The 22,169-nt window shown below is 44.9% G+C and overlaps 1 protein-coding gene across 7 annotated transcripts in view; it reads right to left on the bottom strand.

The window, feature by feature from the left end:
* RASAL2 (RAS protein activator like 2) overlaps nucleotides 1–22,169 on the bottom strand; it is a 274,200-nt gene that overhangs the window by 42,992 nt on the left and 209,039 nt on the right. For all 7 annotated transcript variants that reach the window (XM_037035070.1, XM_037035073.1, XM_037035071.1 and 4 more), the window contains one exon: nucleotides 4,230–4,339. In XM_037035070.1, the coding sequence (XP_036890965.1) occupies nucleotides 4,230–4,339 (110 nt within the window). The remainder of the gene's footprint in view (nucleotides 1–4,229; nucleotides 4,340–22,169) is intronic.

The following is a 22,169-nucleotide window of genomic DNA, read 5'->3' as shown; positions in this document are numbered from 1 at the left end:
CTGTGTGCCTAGTTCTCCACATTCCGTGCAGTTGTGGCTTTTGACTCTACACGTACCTGTCACACATGAAATACGTTACTGTACGTCAAGCCATTCGTTTTTTAGAAATATTATCTGTGCCCATGCCCTACAATTTCACAAAGGAAATTCTGAGCTTAAGGATCCTTATAAATTCACCCCCCAAAGCAACACTGGTCCCAAATCCCATCAGGGCCCTAGACAGAGTTTAACTTGTGATCACCGGCTCCACACACCTGGGGCCCGAGGGCCTTTTGGATGGCTCAGGTCAGCATGTTGAAACAGCCTGGTATTTCACACGGAGAAGCTTTCTGGGCATATACAGTAAGCCTTCTTCAGATAAAATTAACTCATTTAAAACTGTTTCTCTGCCTTCTTAAAGTCGTGACTCAGACCTCACGAGAGTAATTTTATATTTTTTAAAATATGAGTGCAGGTAAGGCTTGTGCTTATCAAAAACCTTCAAGAACTGAAAATATGATCACTACTTCATTACCCTCGGATACCTCTGGGTAGAATATTTCCTTCTTTTGATAAAGGGAGAGATAACATTGTTTGCACAGCATCATAATGAGAAATTTAATGAGAAACAGATCCCCAGTCAATTCTGGCCAGGAAAGCCACAAAGGAAAAGACTGACATGTTGAAGCAAGTGAAAAGCTGAAAGTTCTATATAATTTAGGGACATGGTTTTAAAATACAAGCGACTGGGAGAAACTATTAGCAACGTGTTTAATAGTGGCTTACAATTCCTATTATCACAGTGACTCCTGGAATAACGCCGCTTTGTTCAACGCTGTGTCCTTGTAACGGGGTGAGATGCTCCAGGAACTGAACCCTTGTTTATACCCAGCAGTAAAACTGGTTTCACTGTACACATCATTATGCTTAAAGTTGCAGAACCTATCAGCGCTGTTGAGTGAGGACTTACTGCAATGATAAGGCGCTACTCCAAATCATAAGAAAAAGGACAAAAAGCTTTATAGAAAAATGGGCAAAGGAATGAACAGGGAAGTCATGGAAGAAAATGTGAAAAAAGGTTCCACTTACTAGGCGTTAGAGAAATGCAAATTAAGACAAAGAACTCCCCGACTCCCCGGCTTTTTTTTTTGAGTGGCAGAGTATGGAGTAAAGGTTAGGTGAAAATGCAGACACTAGAGCCAGACTTCTTGGATTTGAACCACCTTCTGCCATTTGCTAAGCTGTGTCACCTGGTGCAATTTTTACTACTTTCTGTGTTAGTTTTCTGATCTTCAAAACGAGGTTGTGACAGTGCCTACCTCACAGGGTTAGTCAGATGGTTAGATGAGTTAGTTTATGTGAGACGCTTAGCACGGTGTTTGGCACAGAGGAAATGCTATTACGTGCTCATTGTTGCTGTTCATCCGTCACACCAATCATATGTGAACAGCCGTGTGAAAGACGAAGTGACCTGTTGGCTGGCATGAAAATTGATACAGCTTTCCTGAAGAAGCGTTTCTTAAGTGCATTCCCCATATCTAGTAGTTCCATTTGAGAAATCTGACCCGATCCCATAGGGACAAAAAGGCATCACATACGTTCAAAAATGTTCACTGCATCTCTGTTTTGTGTCGAAAAGGAGGAAACAATTTAAATATTAATCAAGAAGTGAAGTATGTATATTACAAGAAACCGTAGCATACTAAGAAGGCAGCGCTTGAACACAATGATGTAGTTTACACACACGGGAATACAAAGTTGTCCAAAATATTTATAATAAAAGCAAGTCACAATCCCACCTATAGGAAAACACGCAAAAGACGCACATATGGGCATTTATGTGTGGATTTTTAAAGCAGTTTGAAAATATGCCAATTGTTAATGAGGTTATTTACATGGAAGATGGGGAAGGTGAAGAGGGACTTCCATTTTTTTCTCCTGTACTTATATATTGAAACTTGAAAAAAACCAAAGATACGTGCGTATTTTACTGTACAATTTAAAAACTTTAAAAACTTTTTCCGTTTTTAAATTGTACAGTACCAGGTTTACCTAGAGTTTCCATAGATTTGATACAAGAATAGAAATGTTTGGCTACTTAGATTCAGACACTATCATTTTGGAAGAAATAGCCAGACTTCAGGAATCAATGCAAATGACCCAGGAAAACCAGGGGTCTTCGGAAAACCTTTGGTCCCACCAGTAAGGGCACTGATTCAAAGAACTCCATTCATTCGTATCTTGTACCTTAATTCTATTTATCTGTGTCTTCAGATGATCTGAAGGCAAGAGAAACTATTTTAAAAAAATGTAATACATCTCAAACTCTTGTGAACACACCCCTATACAAGAAGAATCAAGTTTTGGGAAAACTTCTCTACCGAAAACCTCCATGATTGAAATGGATTTTCCAAATAAAAAAGGGTCGGCTAATACTTGAGATTTACCAGTGCCTTTTTATTACGCTGTATTCGAGACAGGAAAGTACTGCCATTGCTGAGGCGGAACGTCATGGAAGGCACATCTAATGAACTCAGACCGCTGGCCAGGCACCGGCTACGCGGTAGCAATGTAAGAGACTCTGGAGAACAGAATCTTTTGGTAATGCAACCCAAGAATTCCTGTAGGCTACATGAAGCAAATGGAGTAGAAGAGAGCGTAAGAGAGTGAGAGTAAGAAAGTGATATTTAGCGCAAGTTTAAAAACTAAAGTGCACTTCCTATAAAAACTGTCACCCTGCCTCCCGTGCTTACACGTGATGCTGTAGAGCAGAACACCTGCCTATTGAACTGGCAGCATTTCAGCTGCTGAACAACATCCTTGTTCTTAAAAGTCAATATTCTGAAAAAATGTGTCACTCCATTTTATTACAACTTATTTATAAATTGTTTTGCATTCTTAACAATGATGAGAGTTGCAGAATAATAGGAACCTAAGGAAAAGACAGAAGAAGAGAAAGACTGGTTTTTAAAAATGACCTTAATACAAAGAGGTATAAAAGAGATGATGAACAATACGATTACACTGCAGATTGAACAGACTTGCAAATTTCACAGAGCACCTCTAATGGGCTCCAGGGATAAGAAGAGGAGATAAAGCAGGAGTTTCTTATCACCTCGGTCTGGGGGGCAAGGGTTTTCATCCACAAGAGAAGAGTAAGTCTTCCTGGCAAATCTATAATCTACCATTACGGAGATTATAATCCGTATTTCTGCAGTTTGTGATGCAGATAACTGAAAACAATGGATTTACTGAAACAGAGGAAATCCAAGTATAAATAAGCGTATCAAATATGAAAGGCAGATAAGAGTTCAAGTCCAAGCTCTACTAGCTGTGTGATTTTGGGCAAATCTCTCTATCTCTTTCGCCTCAGTTTCTCATCTGTAAAATGAAAAGGGTAATGGTAGTACCTAGGGTGGTATTACATGAGAAAATATGAAGAATGCTTGGCACATAGTGGGCACTCAATAAATCCACGAGATGGTGGTGATATGCCAAGATACAAAAAGCTACTACTTCCTAAAATTATTTATTAGTGATGGAACATGAAGTGTTCTAAATGTGTCCATTCTAGCACACACTCAGTGATTTTAGAAGGTTGTTATCATTGGTGAGCTGTGTATCATTTGGGGTTCACTCAAGCTGGTAGTCCCAATTATTGAAATCCAGGCTCCCTTTTCATGCATGCCCTCCAGCCGTCACCGCAGAGCAACAAGGCCAATGCCATCCGCTGCACACAGACAACCACAAGGCAGTGAAGAGCATGTGCTCCGGAGGCAAACTGCCCAAGTTCAAATACCGTTTTTGCTATTTGTGGAGCTGTATCACCTTGTGAAAAATAACTCAACCTCTTATAGGATTATAACAGCTTAACGTAATATCTTATGGGGTTGTTATAAACAAGACAATGTGTATAGTGCTCGTAAAAATGTTAGCTATCATCGTCATCACCATCATCGTCCCTCACAGTCTTTCTACAAAAGACAGGATTTCTGACCAGCTCTGGGTTCTACAGAAATGGCACTGTGCCCCCCGACACTCGCCAGTATTCTGAGATTCTTAAACAGGCTGGGCATTTGAGTCAATATTTTGGACCCTGCCTCCGTATGAGCAAGACAAAAAAGTAAATTTGTATTGGATATTTCCAACTGTCAATGGTATCCAGTTATCAAAGTTAGAGAAGACCAAGAGGCCTTATCAAAACCCACTGTAAAACGCCTTTTTCTGTTTCAAGCAAGGTCACGTCCTACCTGTCATCCGTATTGCGGAGGGATGGCAGCCGAAAGCTCGTGTTTCTGTCCAGCTTCGACTGGCTTTTGGTCCTCTTGATGGAACCTTTCAGGCGCTTGCTGAAGAACCCCTGCAAGGAAAAGGCAGAGGTGACGGGAGAGAGAGCCGGGAGGGGGCCCTGCGGCCCGTGTGCTCCCCCTTCGCAGGCAATGCTCAGAGCTTTACAATGAAAACAGGGCCCAGCTTTCAATTTTTCAATCTGTAAATGAGAGTTGCTTGAAACCACCTGGTAATAAGACCAAAATTATCTTCTTCCATCATAACTCGGATAATTAAACTTTTTGATAGCACTTCATTTCTTATTTCTTAAATAGTTTCTATACTAGCAATAGTAGAGAAACTAACTGTAATAACAGATTTTTAAAAAACATAACAATATAATATAGAAAAATATACTCCTTTCTATGAAGATGGTATCAGCAATTTCAATAGAAATGTATCCAGTAACTTCCTGAACTGAACTGAAGAGAAATGGGAAAAGAGAACAGCATGTACAAAGGCCCCAGGATCAGAAGGTCCTTGGTGCATCGGAGGAATTTTTTAAAAAGTTATCAGTACAGAGTAATATGTTGGTGGTCTCAAAAGTGTTAACATCAGGTGTGATATTTGTAAAATTAAGTTTGAATGTAGATGAACTGTTTTACCATGAAATAGGTATCATTTAGGAAACCACGGAAGCACCTAAACTTCAGAATAAAGTCCTTTACAGTTTCTGGCCCCTGCTTGCCTCCTGCTACTTTCCACCAAACTATCCAGAACCTGAATATCTTCTTGGTCTTACTGCCTGGCAAAGAGTGGGCTTTCAAGAAAAGTTGATCGAATAAAAGAATAAATGCAAGAATGAATGACGATGATGACTGCTTTCAAGGAAAAAAATTCTATTGTTGGCAGATGAAAGGGCAATTTATAAAAGTATGTCAAAATGCTTTGAGAAAATTTTGTCATTCAAAGAAAAATATTTTGACACACAGAAATTAACACCATGAGGTGATTATTATCTTATAAAAGCTGTGTCCAGTAAATCTTTCCATAAGGGAAAACCCCACGGGGCCAGAATCAGCACGTCCAATCTCCCATGTTCCGTAGTTACCGCCATACCCACTGCTCCGGGGCGAGGACCGTGGTCATCCGGGTAAACCAGGTTATGCTCACCTAACGACCCCATAATCTCAGTGGCAACAAACATGCTACATGTCTGCAAGTGGATCAGTTAAGGAAGCTGGAGGCCCAGCCTCTGCTGCCCCCACACGGGGGCTTTGGCTCAAGGAAGCTCCACCCACGTGCTTTGGAGTTGCCGCGGCAGGTAAAGGAAATGGGCCAAACTGTGGACCAGCTCTTAGACCTCCACGTCTCGTTTCATTGGACAAACGGTCACACGACCACACCCAATTTTATTAGGGACAGGACGTATAATCCTACCACGTATCAGAAAGAGAACTGGGAATATGTAGTGGACTACGACAGTGCTTTTCCAAGCCAAGTGTTTTTGCAAACACACAGACATTGCTCCTTGCATTGGAAAAAATAGAAACGAACTTATTTAAATCAGAAGTAGAACTATCTTGTTGACTAAAAAAAATGTTTATGTCCTTTCTTGTTGTTCTTGTACCCCAAAGAATAATGTCCCATAGGCAAGTGCCCTAGGCTGGCTTTTTATTGGGGTTCACAGAGGCTGACTGGCGGGAAGAAGACAGGGGTGTTTATTCAAGTGCCGCGTTTCTTGGGACGGGCTCTGTCCGGTTGCCCGCACAACTGCGGCGTCGTTAGGGAAAGTCACAGTCGCCTATTCTCCGAGGCAAAGGCTTGTTCATGACTTCCTCCGACTCCACAAGGACAAGTCTCCTCACCTGCTCAGACCTGGGTTTACAGATTCTACCAGGACCTGCCTGTGGCTGGTTCAAAAACCACCGGCCTAAGCCGAGATCCAGCCACCGACCTGACCACATACCACGGATAAATACAGCCTGACAAAAACACGGGGAAGCAGTTACCCGAGGATGTACCCACATCTGCTCACTCACACAGCATTTTAACACGATCCTTTGTGCCCCTAGAGCACGCATCATACTGCAACCCATTTATAATACGTATTTATTTTACATCTATTTGTTGCAAAGCACTGCACCAGGGGATGTAAAAAATTCCAAGATGAAACAAACACAACCTCTACCTTCAAGCAGCTTACATAATATAGGACCTGGAGATGAAATACGAATATGCAGCAAATATAAGTATGCGGCACAGTTAGGAAGGTGCTTATTCTTAGTGCCTGGTGTTTTTAAGCACAAGCCATCCTATTTCTTTGACTCTAGCACACCAGCCACCGCCATGCCGTTATGTCGCGTATGCCGAGGAAAACGCTGCCAACTGGAGCCAGCACGAGGCTTTACCGCCTGGACCTTGTATTTCAGACCACAGACGTCTTTTAAAAACTCGTTCGGGCAGGCTTTGTCACAGTCCACACAGCGTCTACATTAAGAACACGCGCAACATGAACTGGCTGAGGGATTCCTAAGGCTTCCCCATTCTCCAAATTGCTTTTTCACTCAGAGTTGTTCCTGTTCCCCAGACGACCCCCCCCCCATCCTTTTCAGAACTTTGATGATGGAACACATCTTTCAAGAAGAATCTACGTACGGAGATGTTGAAAAGTAAAACACGTGCACCTTAGACTGGTAAAACACGGGCTATTTCAGGGAGGCACGGTGGAAATGGCGTCGGGAAGGAGGGTAAGAAGAGGTCGCTTCACCTGGAGAAGGGGAAGTCACAGGGGAGATCCGAAGGGCAGACGGGGGTTTGGGGCTGGGGTGCCGAGGGGCACAGCGTGAGGCAGGGCGTGCGGGTGAGACCCCATGGGGCACACAGTAAGGAGATCTAGTCTGGCTGGGATACGGTTAGGAATGAATACCTACAATGAGATTAGAAAGGCTGTTTATCCAGCTATTAATGTATAACTCTGGTCCCACTGGTCCTTAAACTTGTGAGTATAAGGCTCTACATCTATCTCCATATCTACCACAGTGTTTAAAGCCTAGCTGGTGCTCAATAAATATCTGACTAACTATGTACCCGAAATTATGGTTGTTTTGGCAACATGGAAAAAGGAAAGTTTCGGACAGCCCAGGGACAGTTCACGGAGGCACACAGTAGAACACGCTGTGCAAAGCTCTGTTTTCCTCTTGATACGAGTGAAACGTGGCTTTCTACTGAGAGTGCAGTTTAGCTCAGAGCCCCACCTGACAGAAGATTTCCGCTCTCCCCTGCCCAATATTCAGCGGCACCCAGGCCGAGGTGCTGGGATTTCCCAAGCTCACCATGACGGCTTTCAAACCTTCATTCCAAAAACACTGGCTTGGAATGAAGCAAATTCTTTGTGGTCCATACCATCTTGATTTGGCACCCTTTATTGTTCTTTGCCGCTCTCAGGCATCAGTCTCTCCTTCACTTTCTTTTATTCATTCAGGACTTTAGGCCCTAGTTTGCCATATTCTGTCTCTTCACTGCTAACCCCATACTCGTAAGTAACCAGACAGGGATCCATCTCATACCCCAGCCTCGCAATTCCCTGACTCCAAAATCCGTGTCCTCGTTCCCGCTACCCACTCCTAGGGCCTCGCCCTGGACAGTAACCTCACTCAGGTACCCCAACTTAGACATCCTAAACAGGAAGACTCTGCTTTCCGACCTCCCTTCCTGACCACACAGCCCTTCCTCCCAATACATCTGCTCTTCAACCTCACAGAAACCCCCAGTCTCTTGGCCACCGTCTCCTTGCTGTCGGTGATTTCTTCCCTATCCAACCTGGACTTCACAGTCAATCACCTGAAGCTCTTTTATCACCAATGACCTCCATTCTGTTAGCGATCAACTCCCCCAAATCAAAGCTGGATCCGTGTTTCAATTCTCATCCCATGACCAAGCTGTTGAAGACGACCCCCTAGGGGGACACTCTGATGCTACTAAGAACTCACTGCCTCCAGCTAGGCCCGGCTCCTACTATGCCTCTGTCCTGGACCACACGTGCACTGAGCCCCGTGGCAACATTATACTCCCTGGGAAAGCTCGGAGCGGACGGCATGCCCATTTGCCCTTTGCCTCCTTCTGAGCAACCCCAAAAGCACCGGTCGCTCACTATGCTTCGTACCACGCCATTCTTCTGACTACAGTTCACTGGGCCGGGGTAGAAAACGGACGCAAAGCCACTTACAAGAGTGGCCCTGGTAAGAGTTCTGCCTGTAGGATAGGGTTCCCTCTGGAGGCTGCTAACTCCGCCCACCTGACCCCTGGCTGCCCCCTGCTCCATGCTGTCCGTGCCAGCACCTCTAAAAGCCCTAGTCCTCTGCATTCGACATGCATCTCTGCTGTCGCTCACGCTCCCTCCCTTGTCCCTGGCCAAGTCACGCTTTCAGACTCGGCTCAGGGGTGATCTCCGGTGTGTCTCTTTTGCCATGTCCTGACCCTGCTGTCGATTAGGCGCCCCTCTTCTGTTTCCAAATATCTATAAACAGCGCTGGCCTTACACTCAGCACCCTGCATACCCACTCATTTGCCCAGAGTTTCCCTACTAAACTCCGAACTCCCCGGGGCAGGGGTTAGACAGGCTCTGTGTTCCCGGCAGGTCTGGGATCCGGCACTTAGGAGGGCTCCATAAATGCCTGTGGAACTGAAATAAAACAGGCAGTGCAGTGAACAAAAGCCACGCTGGCGTTTCTGCTGCCACTGCCGTCATAGGAGGATCAGGGAACGCTGCGGCAGACGGTACGGCTCCAAGTCCTGGCCCCAACGTCTCGGGGTTGACCGGCCTCCGACAAGTCACAGCTTCTAGGTTTCTGATTTCTTATCTGTGACGTGAGGATCAAAAAAATCCCCCTTCCTCGAACCATTCCAAAGAATAAGATAACTGGATGCAAAACTACTTTGAAAGGAACGCGTCCTTATAAGTATCAACCGAATGTGAATCCCGGGGGAGACTTCTGAGTGGGCGAGGTGGCATCGTTGTCTCTCCGCCTAGACACCACGCGGGAAGAGAAGGAAACTAGCGCGAGTTCCACAGCGGCAGGGAACTGTTTTGGCTGTTTTGTGCGGGGCTGTACCCCAGTGCCTACAGCGATACTTGGTGTATTATAAATGTTCCGTTAACATTTGTGGACTGAATGGACTGCCTGAGGCCTCCCGGGTAGGAAGAACAGGCCGGGTGCTTTCCGATACGCAACTCCATTTCACGGATGCAACATCGCCACAGACTTGGCACTCAGTTGTCTGCTGTAGGCAGTGCGCTTACATTTGAGGTACCTGAGATATTCCAGCAAACAGAACAAGTGCAAATCTCTGCCCTCATTAAGCTTCCACACCAGTGGCACCAGACAGACAGTGAACAAAGAACCTAATCAATTAGTAAAAAACAAGCACCACGAAACACAGAGCCATGTCAGAGGACGGGAAGCATACAGTGGCCTTGGCAGGTCTTAGGGAGAAAGGTTACAAAGAGAAGAGACTCGAGAAGGTGAGTCAGCCCACAGACGGGAGGCGGGGAAAGCAGCCGGGGCACCAGGAACAGGCTGGGCAAAGGCCTGAAGGCAGAAGCATGCCCGCTATGCTGAGGAAAGAGCCCAGAAGTCAGCGCGGCCGAGTGCAGAAAGCGTCGGGGGAGGGTGTGGGAAAGGAGGGCAGGGAGCCAGCAGGGTGGTGCTGGTGCAGACCCTGCCGCTTGGATCTCCCAGAATGTCACCAGTGAGAGGCGAGACTATTGAAAGGAGTCACAAACCAACAGGCACTGGCTTTTCTGAGAGCAGCACTTTTAGCTGTGAAGTTGGACAGGTGCACTGATTTAATTTGGTTTGGAGCAAGAACACGCAATATGCAAACAGTGCGTGTTCTCCTGGAGCAGTGGCCGGCACATCAGCAGCCGAGACACAGGCCTGCGTCTGACTTCCCCAGGCCACACGGCCGTGCAGTGGGGGCGCAGAGCTCCCCGTCCAGGCCACCGGACTCTAGGCCCCTCGCTCTATCACCGCTCTGCCGTGCCAGTTTCCACATTCTAACTCCTCTTCGAATATTCTAGGAACTACAGTAGAATGTATTTTCCTCACGGATGCTTTACTTAACTTCACACAGATCTTATTATAGAATTATACACCACAAAGAGGCAGGATACAGTATGACAGTCGAAAAATATGAGGAAATGAACAAAAAAAACCCACTATTGTGACAACCTATTTAGAGACATTCGTCCCTAGGACTCCTATTTATGTCATGATACGAAATTGAAACTCTATTTAAATTGCTTTTATGTGTAAGTGATCTTATGGTCAGTGAGAGAAAAAAATCCAAATCCAAATTTAAAGACAGATGGAGGCCAGGGGGAAAATGTTTCTCTCTCTTTCACGTCATTTTGTGATATCTATGTCTTGTGTGAATGTGAGAAGCAAAGGGCTCCTTGCAAGCCCGCTCTAAAAACCCAACAGTATAAGTGGAAACGAAGGAAGAGACAATAAATGAACCGATTTCTTGCTCCTGACACAAACCTCGTTGGAAAGAACACTGATCCGACCCTTGAAAAAGACCCCACCTCATCCAGCTCTGCTCTGAGATGCCCATGCTACCATCCACAATTCTTAAGAAGAGTATAAAGCTTATCACTTTCAACAACAACACTGTCATCGCAATTGATGCAACTTTAATTAGTTGATACTCACTATTTTCTTTCAAAGTAAGGCTTAAAATTAGCAACTGCCAGGGAACAAAAGAGCCAGATGCAGCCTTGCTCGGTCGCTCGGTCAATGTAAAGGTAACGGCAGAAGGTGTTCACCACCTGCAAATTGGAGTAACCCCTGGAGACCGACCTCGGCCACCAGGGCTCCATCGGTGACTGAAATAAAACTGCTGCCAGGCAACCAGGCTCCCGAGTCTCACTGGTGGTGATAAGTGACGCCGGGTGTCCTAGCGTCTCCGCTGTTCCCTTAAGACACGGCGCGGTGGAGGCGGAGAAACCTGTCATCACCTTTGCCGCAGAATCTCAGCGACCAGCAGCAGAACCCTGCTCTACTCCCCTCTGAGGCTTTCTCCTCCGTGACCACAAAAGGGATAGTGCAACTTTAAGTGAATAAGAAATGTTTTTAAAGATTTTTATTTATTTATCTTTAGAGGGGAAGGGAAGGAGAGAAATATCAATGTATGGTTGCCTCTTGTGAGTCCCCTGCTGGGAACTGGCCTGCAACCCAGGCATGTGCCCTGACTGGGAATCGAACCGCAATCATGTGGTTCGCAGGCCGGAGCTCAATCCACTGAGCTACACCAGCCAGGGCTGATTAAGGAATTTTAATAGCAGTTCCTTAAACTGTTATATGACTCACACTCAGAAAATGCCACCTCAACAACTAGAAAGGACTCAGGTGAGAACTGTTTTCATTCTTGCTTTTTAAGTTTTAGTTTCATAGTAAATCAACCTCTGTATTTTGCATAGTTCAGCAGTTTGTATTATTATGGACTGTACGTATGCAAGGCGAAGAGCTATGTCATATATAAATTAATTCCCTTCCTTCCTCTCCTAATATAACTTAGGGAGTTGTAGATGTTCAATAAATGTTGACTGAAATCTAATTACAAAGGATTAACAAGGAGAAAGGAAAAGAAAGGGTAATTGAAAATGCTAAACTCCATTTTCCTCCGATCATTGTATTTTATTTACTTAGTTTATCTTTCAGTTACTGGAAATCCAAACCGGACGGGAAACTCTAGCTAACAAGAACAATAACAGAACAACAGACAGATGCGAGATGCCTCATCACAGTTCACAGGCAGTTTCAAATCGGGTAACTTCTCCCCTCCTGGGGGTTTCCAGGTAGTGGATAGGCGTTGTTTTGTTTGTTTGGCAATTTTAAACATCAAAGGGAAAAAGAAAAGGTTCTATCATAAATTAGAACTGTTTTCCTAGACTGAGGTGATGCTTCAGAAACTTTGCACATGCAGTGCAGTGATCTGCATTTTTGACAAGCATCCAATGATTCTCTTTTATGAAGCAAAGTAAAACTTTTATTATGAAACTTTTAAACATACAAAAGCACAGAAATGAACATACTACACACATTCCCTTTATCAGATCTAAACAATGCTAACATACAGATGTCATTAGATTATATTAAAATATAAGAGTAAATACATATCATTATAATAGATAGTATGCTACAATTTTTATAATGCGATATGTTAAAACGAACTGCTATGTCAAGACCCACCAGGGGGGAAATGGAGGACATCTGACACACCTTCTCTACCTCTGATAAATATTCTTTGTCTTAGGGGTTCATTTGCAATTGATAGAACACTACTGCATCAGGCTCCTTTTGATTACTGTCTTCCCATTAAGTTTTTTCCAACCTTTTATTTGCAACTTACATATATTATGTATCAAATATACCTTTCCTTTTAAAACATTAGGTTGGTGGAGGCATAATGTACGAAAAGCAAAATCCACCATTTTTAATTGGATAACTTGATGAGTTTTGACAAATGTAATTGAGACAGAGAACATCTCCATCACCCTCCAAATTATAAGATGTTTAATAGTCAACCCCTTCCTTGCCCCCTGGCTCCTAGGAAGCCACGAATCTGCTTTGTCTCGAGAGTCCCATCTTTTCCAGACTGCTCTATAAGTGGAACGGTGCAGTATGGAGTCCCTTTCACTTGGCGTATTGTTTTTGAAAGTTTCTATGTTGCTGCATACGTTTGTGGTCTGTTCGTTTTTATTCCACTGTATGGACATACCAGTGTTTGTTTACCCATTTACCAACTGATGGGCATTTGGGCCTATTATAAATAAATCTGCTTTAAAAACGGAGAACAAGTCTTTATGTGCACACACGGTTTGGGAACTACTGATTTAAAAGTTTGGTAGGAAACTCACAAACAAACAGCATGGAAGAGATGGCAACCTTTTATGAGTATAAGATGTTAACGAGGTAGAGTGGAGCAGAGATCTTGGGAAGAAGGGAATCCCTGATTTTTTTTCCTTTATATTTGAAATAATTTTTGATTTATAGCAAATTTGAAAGAATAGTACAGAGTTTTCTGTTGCTAGCATCCCCTAGTGTTAACATCTTACGTCTCACTGCAGTATAATTATGAAAACTAGGAAATTAACACAGGCACCATACTGACCGAATTACAGACCTAATTTATAATCTCACCAGTTTTCCCGCTGTATTAGTTTTTTACTGCTGTTGTAACCAGTCACCACAAGTATGGTGGCTGAAACTGGACAAGCTTATGCTCTTACAGGTCTGTATGTCAGAAGTCCAGCACAGCTGTCCCTTGGCTAAAATCAAGGGGCCAGCTGGGTGGCCTTCCTTGGTGAGGGCTCTGGCAGGAAATCTGTTCCCCGACTCTTCCTTCAAAAGGCCACCCACAGTTCCTGGTGCGTGGTCCCTTTCTCCATCTGCAAAACCAGCAATATCGCCTCTCTCTGAAAGGGTCTCAGGGTGTAAGGCCTCACGCGATTAGATTGGACCCACTTGGATAATCTAGGGTTCTCTTCCTACCTTAAGGTTTCTAGCCTTCATCACATCTGCAGTAGTCGCTTGCCTTGTAAGAGAGCGTATTCATAGACTCCGTGTGTTAGGATTTGGGCACCTCAGGCGGGGGCTGGGGGTACTGCGTGAAGGTGGAGTGAAGTTACAGTGACCACCAAACCGAGGAGGAGGCAAGGACAAAGCAGGCAACTCCACTCATTGTAACAAAATTTACTGTAGGCTGACTGACATACAGGGAGACGGGTCAGAGGGGACAGACGACCCAGCTCTCTGTACGGATTGTTCTCTGCTACCGGACAGTGGTTACATCCGCATTTGACAGAGGAGCTGAACCGCTAACTGGCAAAGCGAAGGAAATGACGGTGTGGCACCAGCCAGGAACCACACCTCCTGGCGGTCTTACGATGGACAATCGCTTAGCATTAATGCCAGCATGCCGTTTGGTGTTTATCTCGGTTGCTGTGCCGTCTTGTCTGTGTTCTGACAGGAGTCTTTCTGGTTCTATCGTGTAAGCTTACAGGACACAGCTAACCATGAACTCTGCAGCTCTGGTGCAGGCCAAGATGAGTCAGGTCAGAGTTCTCAGGAGAGAGAAAATGCTGGGACACAAGACGGAGTCAGGTTTGTTCAAATCGACATACACATGGGCCTTATTTAACCTTCCATATGTAGCTTAGGTAATGACTTTCTAATGAGTGGGCATTTAGGTTGCTTTAGCATTTTGCAGTTACAACAGTGCTGCGGGACACACCTCGTGCGTGCGAATTTCCCTGCCGACGGAGGCGTGTTTTCAGGGAAGACTGCTAGAAACGGGAGGGCTGGGTCAAAAGGAAAGCCCGCTGCAGCTTTGCCAAAATCCCCTCCAGAGCGAGGGCGGTCCCAGTGTGCACGGCAGCGCCTGTCCCCACGGCCTCGCCAACCGAATCTCTGCTGTGCTTCACAGTTCCTGCCGGTCCAAAAGGTGGAAGAACATTCTGAACTGCTTTAATTTGCATTTCTCCGATTATGAATCTGAACGTTATTTGTGTGTGTTCAAAACATTTTTTATAGTTTTTGAGAATTACCTTTTCATATCTTTTCTTATTTTCAATTTTTCTATTGGGCTTTTAGATATTTATCAGTTTTTAATAATTCTTCCGATGTTGTGACTATTTTCTCCCAGTCAGTTGACTGTTGTTATTAAACTTCGTGATGATGTTTCTTGCCATGCAATTTTTAAAAGTCATTTTTTTGCTTCTGGCTTTTCAGTCACCATTACAGAGTGTGTTTTCCTACATTGAGATTAAAGAGGAATTCATCTATGTTTTCATCTAGTAGTTGGGTAGTTTATTTATCCTTCACATTTAGATCCCTAATCTATTTTGAGTTTACTCTTGTGTAAAGCGTGATATGTACACATCTAATTTTTCTTTTCTCCAAATGGCTATGTGGTTTGCCTTCACTTTTTATTCCGAGTACGACTCCTCAGGAAACCAGTCTCCATTTCTAATGGGAGTCAGTCTCTGGCTTCTCGTTACTTGAGAGCTTTCGTTTGTTCTGCCGTTTTCTCCCTGTCTTGACCCATCACTCGTTCTGTTCCTATTTTCCACCCCCTACAGAGCCTTACCTCCTGAAGGCAAACACTACTGGCCTCAGTCTGTGGTTCTTCAATGCGTAGCACCTACTGGGGTACTTAATGTGTGTGTGTGTATGCAGAATGCTGAAATGACTAATAAGCTGAATTATTAAGAAAAGTCCAAGCCACTCAAAGTAGGAAAAATATCTACTGTTTCTAAGGGGAAGACGTCAAAATTATTTAGAAAGAAGCAAATCTTGTGTTTAAAGAGGGAAAGTTTGGTATTGGGAATATTCACTTCTGTAGCCCACCTCAGTCCCTGCTAATGAGGTGGAAGTCGATTTTCTTATGACTAGCAGACTGCTGGCCTTCAGATATGGATATTACGGGAGATGGTCTTAAGGGACAAGATAATGAGAAATGATGGGTCAAAACTAAGAAAGAGAACATCCGCCCGCTGTGAGGTCTATTAGTTTCCTGGCCATCTACCTCCCCGAGGCCATCAGAACAGCCTGAAAAAGCACCAGGCAAAAGCACCATGTGGAAGACATTTCTTTTCACTGTCAGGGGAGGTGAACCAGGTAAATTTGATTGAAGCTTCGCGTCTCTCATTTTCAGGTCTCTAAGAATAACAGCACCACAGATGGAGGTGTGCTTTGGAGCCTGTTCATTATGTTAAAGAATAAAATTCTTACTGCTTCTAGTGCAACAGAACGCCCCTAAAGCCCGTCTTATGAAAACGGTGGTGAGCAAAAGGTGCAACGTGGAAAAATGTAATTACTCCTCACTAATGTCTCTCATGGAAAAGATTTTATTAGGTATATTTTTATAACCTCTTGAGGCTATTTCCTATTTATATTGTTTCTAAGCATGCAAACATCTTTCCATGATAAATTTAGGGCCCAAAATACTAACAAACTGGTCCTTAATATCCAGTGCCTTTTCATCTGCAAACCTCCAAGGACCTTAGAATACTTATATAGAGTTTTGTTATCATAGAAAAGGCATTAGGGGCCTTAAAGAAGGTTGAATGATTTGCTCTTTCTCACACAAGTGAGATGCTAGGTGAACATACGTTTAAAAAAAAGGCTGATCACTTCTCTGCCTGTTCTAAGTACAAGTTCTTTCTTGTAAAGATTTTATTTATTTATTTTTAGACAGAGTGGAAGGCAGGGAGAAAGAGAGGGAGACAGACATCAATGTGTGGTTGCTTCTTGTGTGCCCCTCATTGGGGAGCTGGCCTGCAACCCAGGCATGTGCTCGGACTGGGAATCGAACCGGCGACCCTTTGGTTCCCAGACCAGTACTCACTCCACCGGGCTACACCAGCCAGGGCCTAAGTACAAATCCTTAAATGCTAAAATATGAAACCCTTGCACTGATACTCAGGATGAAAAAGGCACCTGATCCAGGCCCTCGACTGTGATGGAGAGGCGCTCCTGAGAGACAGTGGTCTCCCGGGTGCAGAAGAGGGGAGCCCAGGAAGCAAGGACAGTTCTGTCGGGTTGTGACCTTCATCATCACAGCCTGTTCAAAGTCTGACTTCTAAACACCCAAGAGGCAGACCACATCCTTCCCTACACATTCGACTACTCCTTGGGTGAGGAATGAACGACAGCTCCTGGGAGTGGTTCCTTCCATCCCTAATCTCCCAGGGATTCCACAGGAGGTGAGTTATTCCCTCCTCCTCCTCACTACATTCCACCCTTAATTCTGTTTTACTTAACAGATTAATGTAGACCCCTAAAAATACAGTACGCAGTGTGGAGAATTCAAAACCATCGACTCCTGATGAAGATGCCGTGGCAAACGAGGTTAACGTCTTTGCGACATGCACACCTGGGGTGATCACAAATGCCATCATATAATGAGTTTTGATAAACAGACTGGAAAGAAGAAAAAAACGGCACTGGAGTTACAAGTTGACTAAGACACACAGCATCCTGATCTTCTAGAACAGTGGTGTCTAAATTGTACTGACCGTGTACCCAATAAGTCAAATATTCTTGGTGTGCATCCCTACCATTGTTCACCTAAAATATAAGAATGTTTTCAGGGATGACTATAAAAGATTCAATAACATGAAAATTTCAAAAGATGAATGAAAAAAATCAAACATTTATTATCTTTTTTCTGCAACACAAATGGATGCTGCTATGCACCCTCGGAGGCAGGCGCATCCCATTCTGGAGCCGCCAACTATAGCATCACGACCAGGGAGGGCGACTACTAGGCAAACAGTGACGCTGTAAGTACTATAACGGATAAATGCGCAGTCCCACCGAAGGGCAGAGAAGGTGAAGGCCAATGTGGCCTCCGAGGGGTGGAAAGAAACTGGAGCTGAGTTTTAAAGGATAAAAACACACTCAGGAAGCATAGAAGGCGGTCCTTCTAGGAAGAAATACATGACGATACCAGAAAAGACTCGTTTGGGGAGCTCTTTACATTTGGTAAAGACGGAGCACTCTGAGTCTGGAGGGTCAGAAATCTGGTGGGGATGCCGATGTTGGGTGTTGCGAGATGAGACCTGGGGGGGCAGCCAAAAGGAGACAATGAGAGGCCCTCTGTGCTAAGTGAATGTTGCTTTTTCTCATCCTGTAAAACACCAGTTAAAAGCAAAGGCGCTCAGCAGGTGACGGATGCTTTCTAAAGGCAGAGCTCGATCTGTCGGAAGACACTCAAATGAGGGCAAGGAGGGAGAGAAAGAGAGGGGGAAGAACCCTCGAGGAAAGCCAGGCAAGTACAGCGGGGTCATGTCCATGGGTGTGGGGCCAGAGAGAGCTGCTAAAGGACTTCAGGCAAGGGAGACTCAAGAGATCATCAGGCTGAGACTTAGAGAGGCCACTCTGGCATCAGTATAGAGGCTGAAGCGGGTGAGGAGGAACTGGAGGCCAGGAGGGTTTTTTTTTGTACTAGATGGGACCAGCTAACCATTCGGAAGCACTCACTCACTGCAAGATATAAGGGCCCTTATTTGAAAAGCAGAAGAACAGTTTCACTAAAGGTGCTGAGACAGAAGACTTTCCTTTCTTTGGCAGACTCGCCCTCGGTTTGCCCAGGTGTTTTTAATTTGCTGTTTCAGGTTATGCTCCCTCGGGCACAGGGCAAGTGCAGACCCTCCCCCATGGGCCCCACGGCCCATGACTCAGCATGTGGGTGGCCCACTGGCAGCCAGGCTGCCTCTCCTCAGCCACCATACCCACCCGCCACGCCCTGGCCGGGTGGCAGGGAGTCCGGGCAGGCCCTTTCCCTTGCCGTGGCTGTCGCGGCCTCTCCCTGGGGACTTGGATTGGTGATGGGCAGAAGGCATGCCCCGGCTGAGCTGTGGCCTCTGGTCACCTGCCAGACACTAATGAAGATGACAGGGAGGGGCAAGGAGGGCCCTGCTAACCCCTTCTCCTGCGATGAGATGCCATAGCCGTGGCGCCAGCCTCGAGCTTTCAAAGCCAGGCCTGGGGCTGGTACAGGGCAAGTATGGCGAGTCTGATCCCCAAAGTCTAGGGGGGGCAGCGGGGCTGGGGTGGATGAACTTGAAGAGAGACAAAGACCTGATGATTGAATTGGGAGGAAAGAGAATAGAATACTATGACTCTTTGGCTCTGGGGAATGAAGAAATTGTAGTACTACCAAGTTAGAAATTCAGGGGAAAAGAGTTACAGAGAGAAACATTAAGTGAACACAGAGTAGGGTGAGCTGAACAGAAATTACTGTGGGACGTAGAACCAGGCGTTAGCAGAATGCAGAGGACTGTTTAGAAGATTCTCTGGAACAATATTGCTGTCTGTGTCCTGCTGCGTCGATCACTGACTTCACTCCTGTGCGAGATTGCAAACTCCTCCTAATACAAAACTCTCAGCACCATCCCATTAAACTGGCTCCCACAGAATACATGTTAACAAGAGTGCGGGGGCAGAGGTGGACAAAATTAAAAAGGGCAAGCAGTTTATTTAATGGACACACGGGCAACCGTTTATTTTCTTTCTCTAGGAATTTTCCCATTCTGGACATTTCGTACAAATAGAATCCTATTGCACGTGGCCTGTTGAGGCCGGCTTCACTCCTTTAGCACAGCGTTTTCGAGATTCACCCATGCTGGAGCAAGCACCAGCACTTCACTCTGTTTATGGTGGAAAAACACGCCACTGTGTGGGTGGACCGCGCTCAGCGTGTCTCTCTGCAGCTGAAGGACACTTGGGTTGTATCTACATTTTTGCTGTTACAAATAGTGGTGCTATGAACATTCACAGGCAAGATTTTGTATGTGCAACTGTTTTGAATTTTCCTGTGTCTATTCCTAGAAGTAGAATTGCTAGGTCACGTGGTTCTCTCTGTTTAACCTTCTGAGGAATTGTCAAGCTGTTTTTCCAAGTGTCTGCATCACTTTCCGTTCTCCCCAGCAAGGTATAAGGGTTCCAATTTTTCCACAGCCTCGCCAACACTTATTACTGTCTCCCGCTTTGATTATAGCCATCCTAGTGCGTAAAAGTAGTATTGCATGGCCTTTGTGGGCATTTTCCTAATGACTCATGACGCTGAGCACCCTTCCATGTCTCAAATGGCCATTTGCATATCTGCTCTGGAGAAATGTCTATTCGAATCCTTTTGGGACCTTTTAATCGCTACTCAATAGTCCGACAAAAAAATTTACACTGCTATCTTAATTAAATAGGCTACTAGGAATGAGGTTCATTTAAAATGAAATTTGTAGATGTTTAATATAAAACAGATAAAGTGTTTCAAAATCCAGTGGAATGGTACTGGCGCTGGTAACAGAATTAAAGGGCCCGATGGTAGGAAGGGGCCTCAGGGGTCCTGCTATTCACCAGCACGGCCGGTGTCTTGCTGAGTATTGGTACAGTTGAGAAACGCACCTTTCTGTACCGCTAATTCTAGCCAAATCAAGGAGTTGGCAAGGTTCCCTTTCTAGCCCTAACTTCTGCGAAAGAGAAAAGCACCTAATACCAGTTACACTTAGTGGCTAATTATATGTTCCCTTAAGTGGGCATTATCCCTTCAAAATGTGTATCTCTAATTGTGAAATGAAAGGTGTGAGGCCTCCTTAAATGGTAAAGCGGAAGAAACACCCGTGCTGGGAGAAAGAGGAGCTCATAGCCCAGTATCCACGAGAAGGAGCTGCCGCGAGCTCAGCCCGCCCTCTCCCGCACACAGCCCTGGTCTCCAGGGCAGGGTGAGCTGCAGCGCCCGCTCGCTAGCAGGCTGCAAACCCATTTCTAGGAAGACCCGCAGGCTGCGGAGGTTTCCACTGCTCTTTGATGGTTTCAGGGATGGCCTGGCACTGCTGCCCACCACGCCTGCCCCCTTTTCCGCCAGGTTTTTGGCCTGTCCTTTTTATCCTGCTAAGAGGTCATATCTCATCTTATTTCTTTCTTCTCTGCTCCAAGATTTATATTTTCTAGGATGTTTATCATGAAGAGATTTTAAAATTACACCCATTCTGATTACAAAATGATTTAAGGGTATAGTTAACATTTAATGCCTTCAGACGGTCATTTTTCTTTTCTGACATCCCTATGTTTATTACATTATTTTTGCCTCTGGTAGCAATATTGTGATAGGCATAAATATGAGTATATATTCATATATTATATATTCATACATATATGAATATAAATATGCCCTTTATTAAAGGAGGGGTCACTGTAGGGTGATCCTATTATGGATTTTCACTCCATGTTGATGGTCAGCAAAGAGAAGGAAGAAAGATGGACACAGAGTATTTAAGCTGTAGAGGGTAGAACTCTAGGGCCCTGGAACACAATCACGATGAGAATAGAAAAATTAAAATGGCACCTAAGTGGCTTGGGTGCCACGAATTCAAATTGGTTACTTTCCCCCTGAGGCTGAGATTCTTAAGCTGGTCAGAGGTCACCGAGCCACAATAAAACACGTGTTGTGTAAGTGCAGACAAGTATTTTGTAAGAAGCGTTTGGTCAAAGGGCTGCCTGCCTGACCTTGGCAAACACTTAGAAGGGCCACTCACGCACAGCACAGCGATCGTGTCTGTGGGCAGCACCAGGCCAGTGAGAAGGTGCCAGACTCGAAGGTACAGAAGGAGGCCCGGGGTCTACGGTGCGGACGCTGACTGAAACGAGTCCCTCGCGTTTTAATCAATCATTTCGACACACAGTTCCAAACCCTGGGCGCACATTACAATCTTCTGGGAAGTTTTTTAAAACACAGAAGATTAGGTTCTAGCCCAGAGACTTCCCTTTCACTGGTCTGAGGGGTAGACACTGGTCTTGTTTTTGGTGATTAGGTCCTCGGGTGATTTTTTAGGTACAGCCAGAGTTGAAAATCACTAGTTAGGACAGCGAACACTTTCTGGTCTTCATGAAGTCAGCATGAAGCTTTCTGTCTCTTTCTTTAACATGGAAAAACAAAGATCTTATTAAGGATTTTATTGATCTTACTGATGATTCTATTCAAAACAGAGACCAATACAAACGGAGTCCAAAATCTTGACACTCCAGAAAAAGTGTAACATTTCTTTTCATGCAGGAATTGAACTTAGTCTACATTTATTGTTCCCAAGCTTCGCTTCCGTCTAAAAACAATGGAAAGGTCCCCCCTCTCGCCAGTCTTTTGTACCTCGTACATTAGCCGCCGGGAATGCTCAGGTGCTACAGTGACAAGAACACAGGGAGGGTCACACAGAAAGAGTCAGCCACTGCTCTCGCTCGACTACGCTCCCCGGTTGTCTTGGCATATATTTTAGGGCTTGAATTCTCTCAGAGCCAAGCTCGAAGCCAACACAAACGCAGCAGCTGCGACTGCATTGTGTTGCGTTCACATGAAAG

Source organism: Sturnira hondurensis, unplaced genomic scaffold (genome assembly GCF_014824575.4).
Source record: "Sturnira hondurensis isolate 20B ecotype Veracruz unplaced genomic scaffold, ASM1482457v3 Scaffold0022215, whole genome shotgun sequence".
NCBI lineage: Eukaryota > Metazoa > Chordata > Mammalia > Chiroptera > Phyllostomidae > Sturnira > Sturnira hondurensis.
The sequence above is the reverse complement of the archived record's forward strand: the minus strand, read 5'-3'. Positions and strand labels throughout refer to the sequence as shown.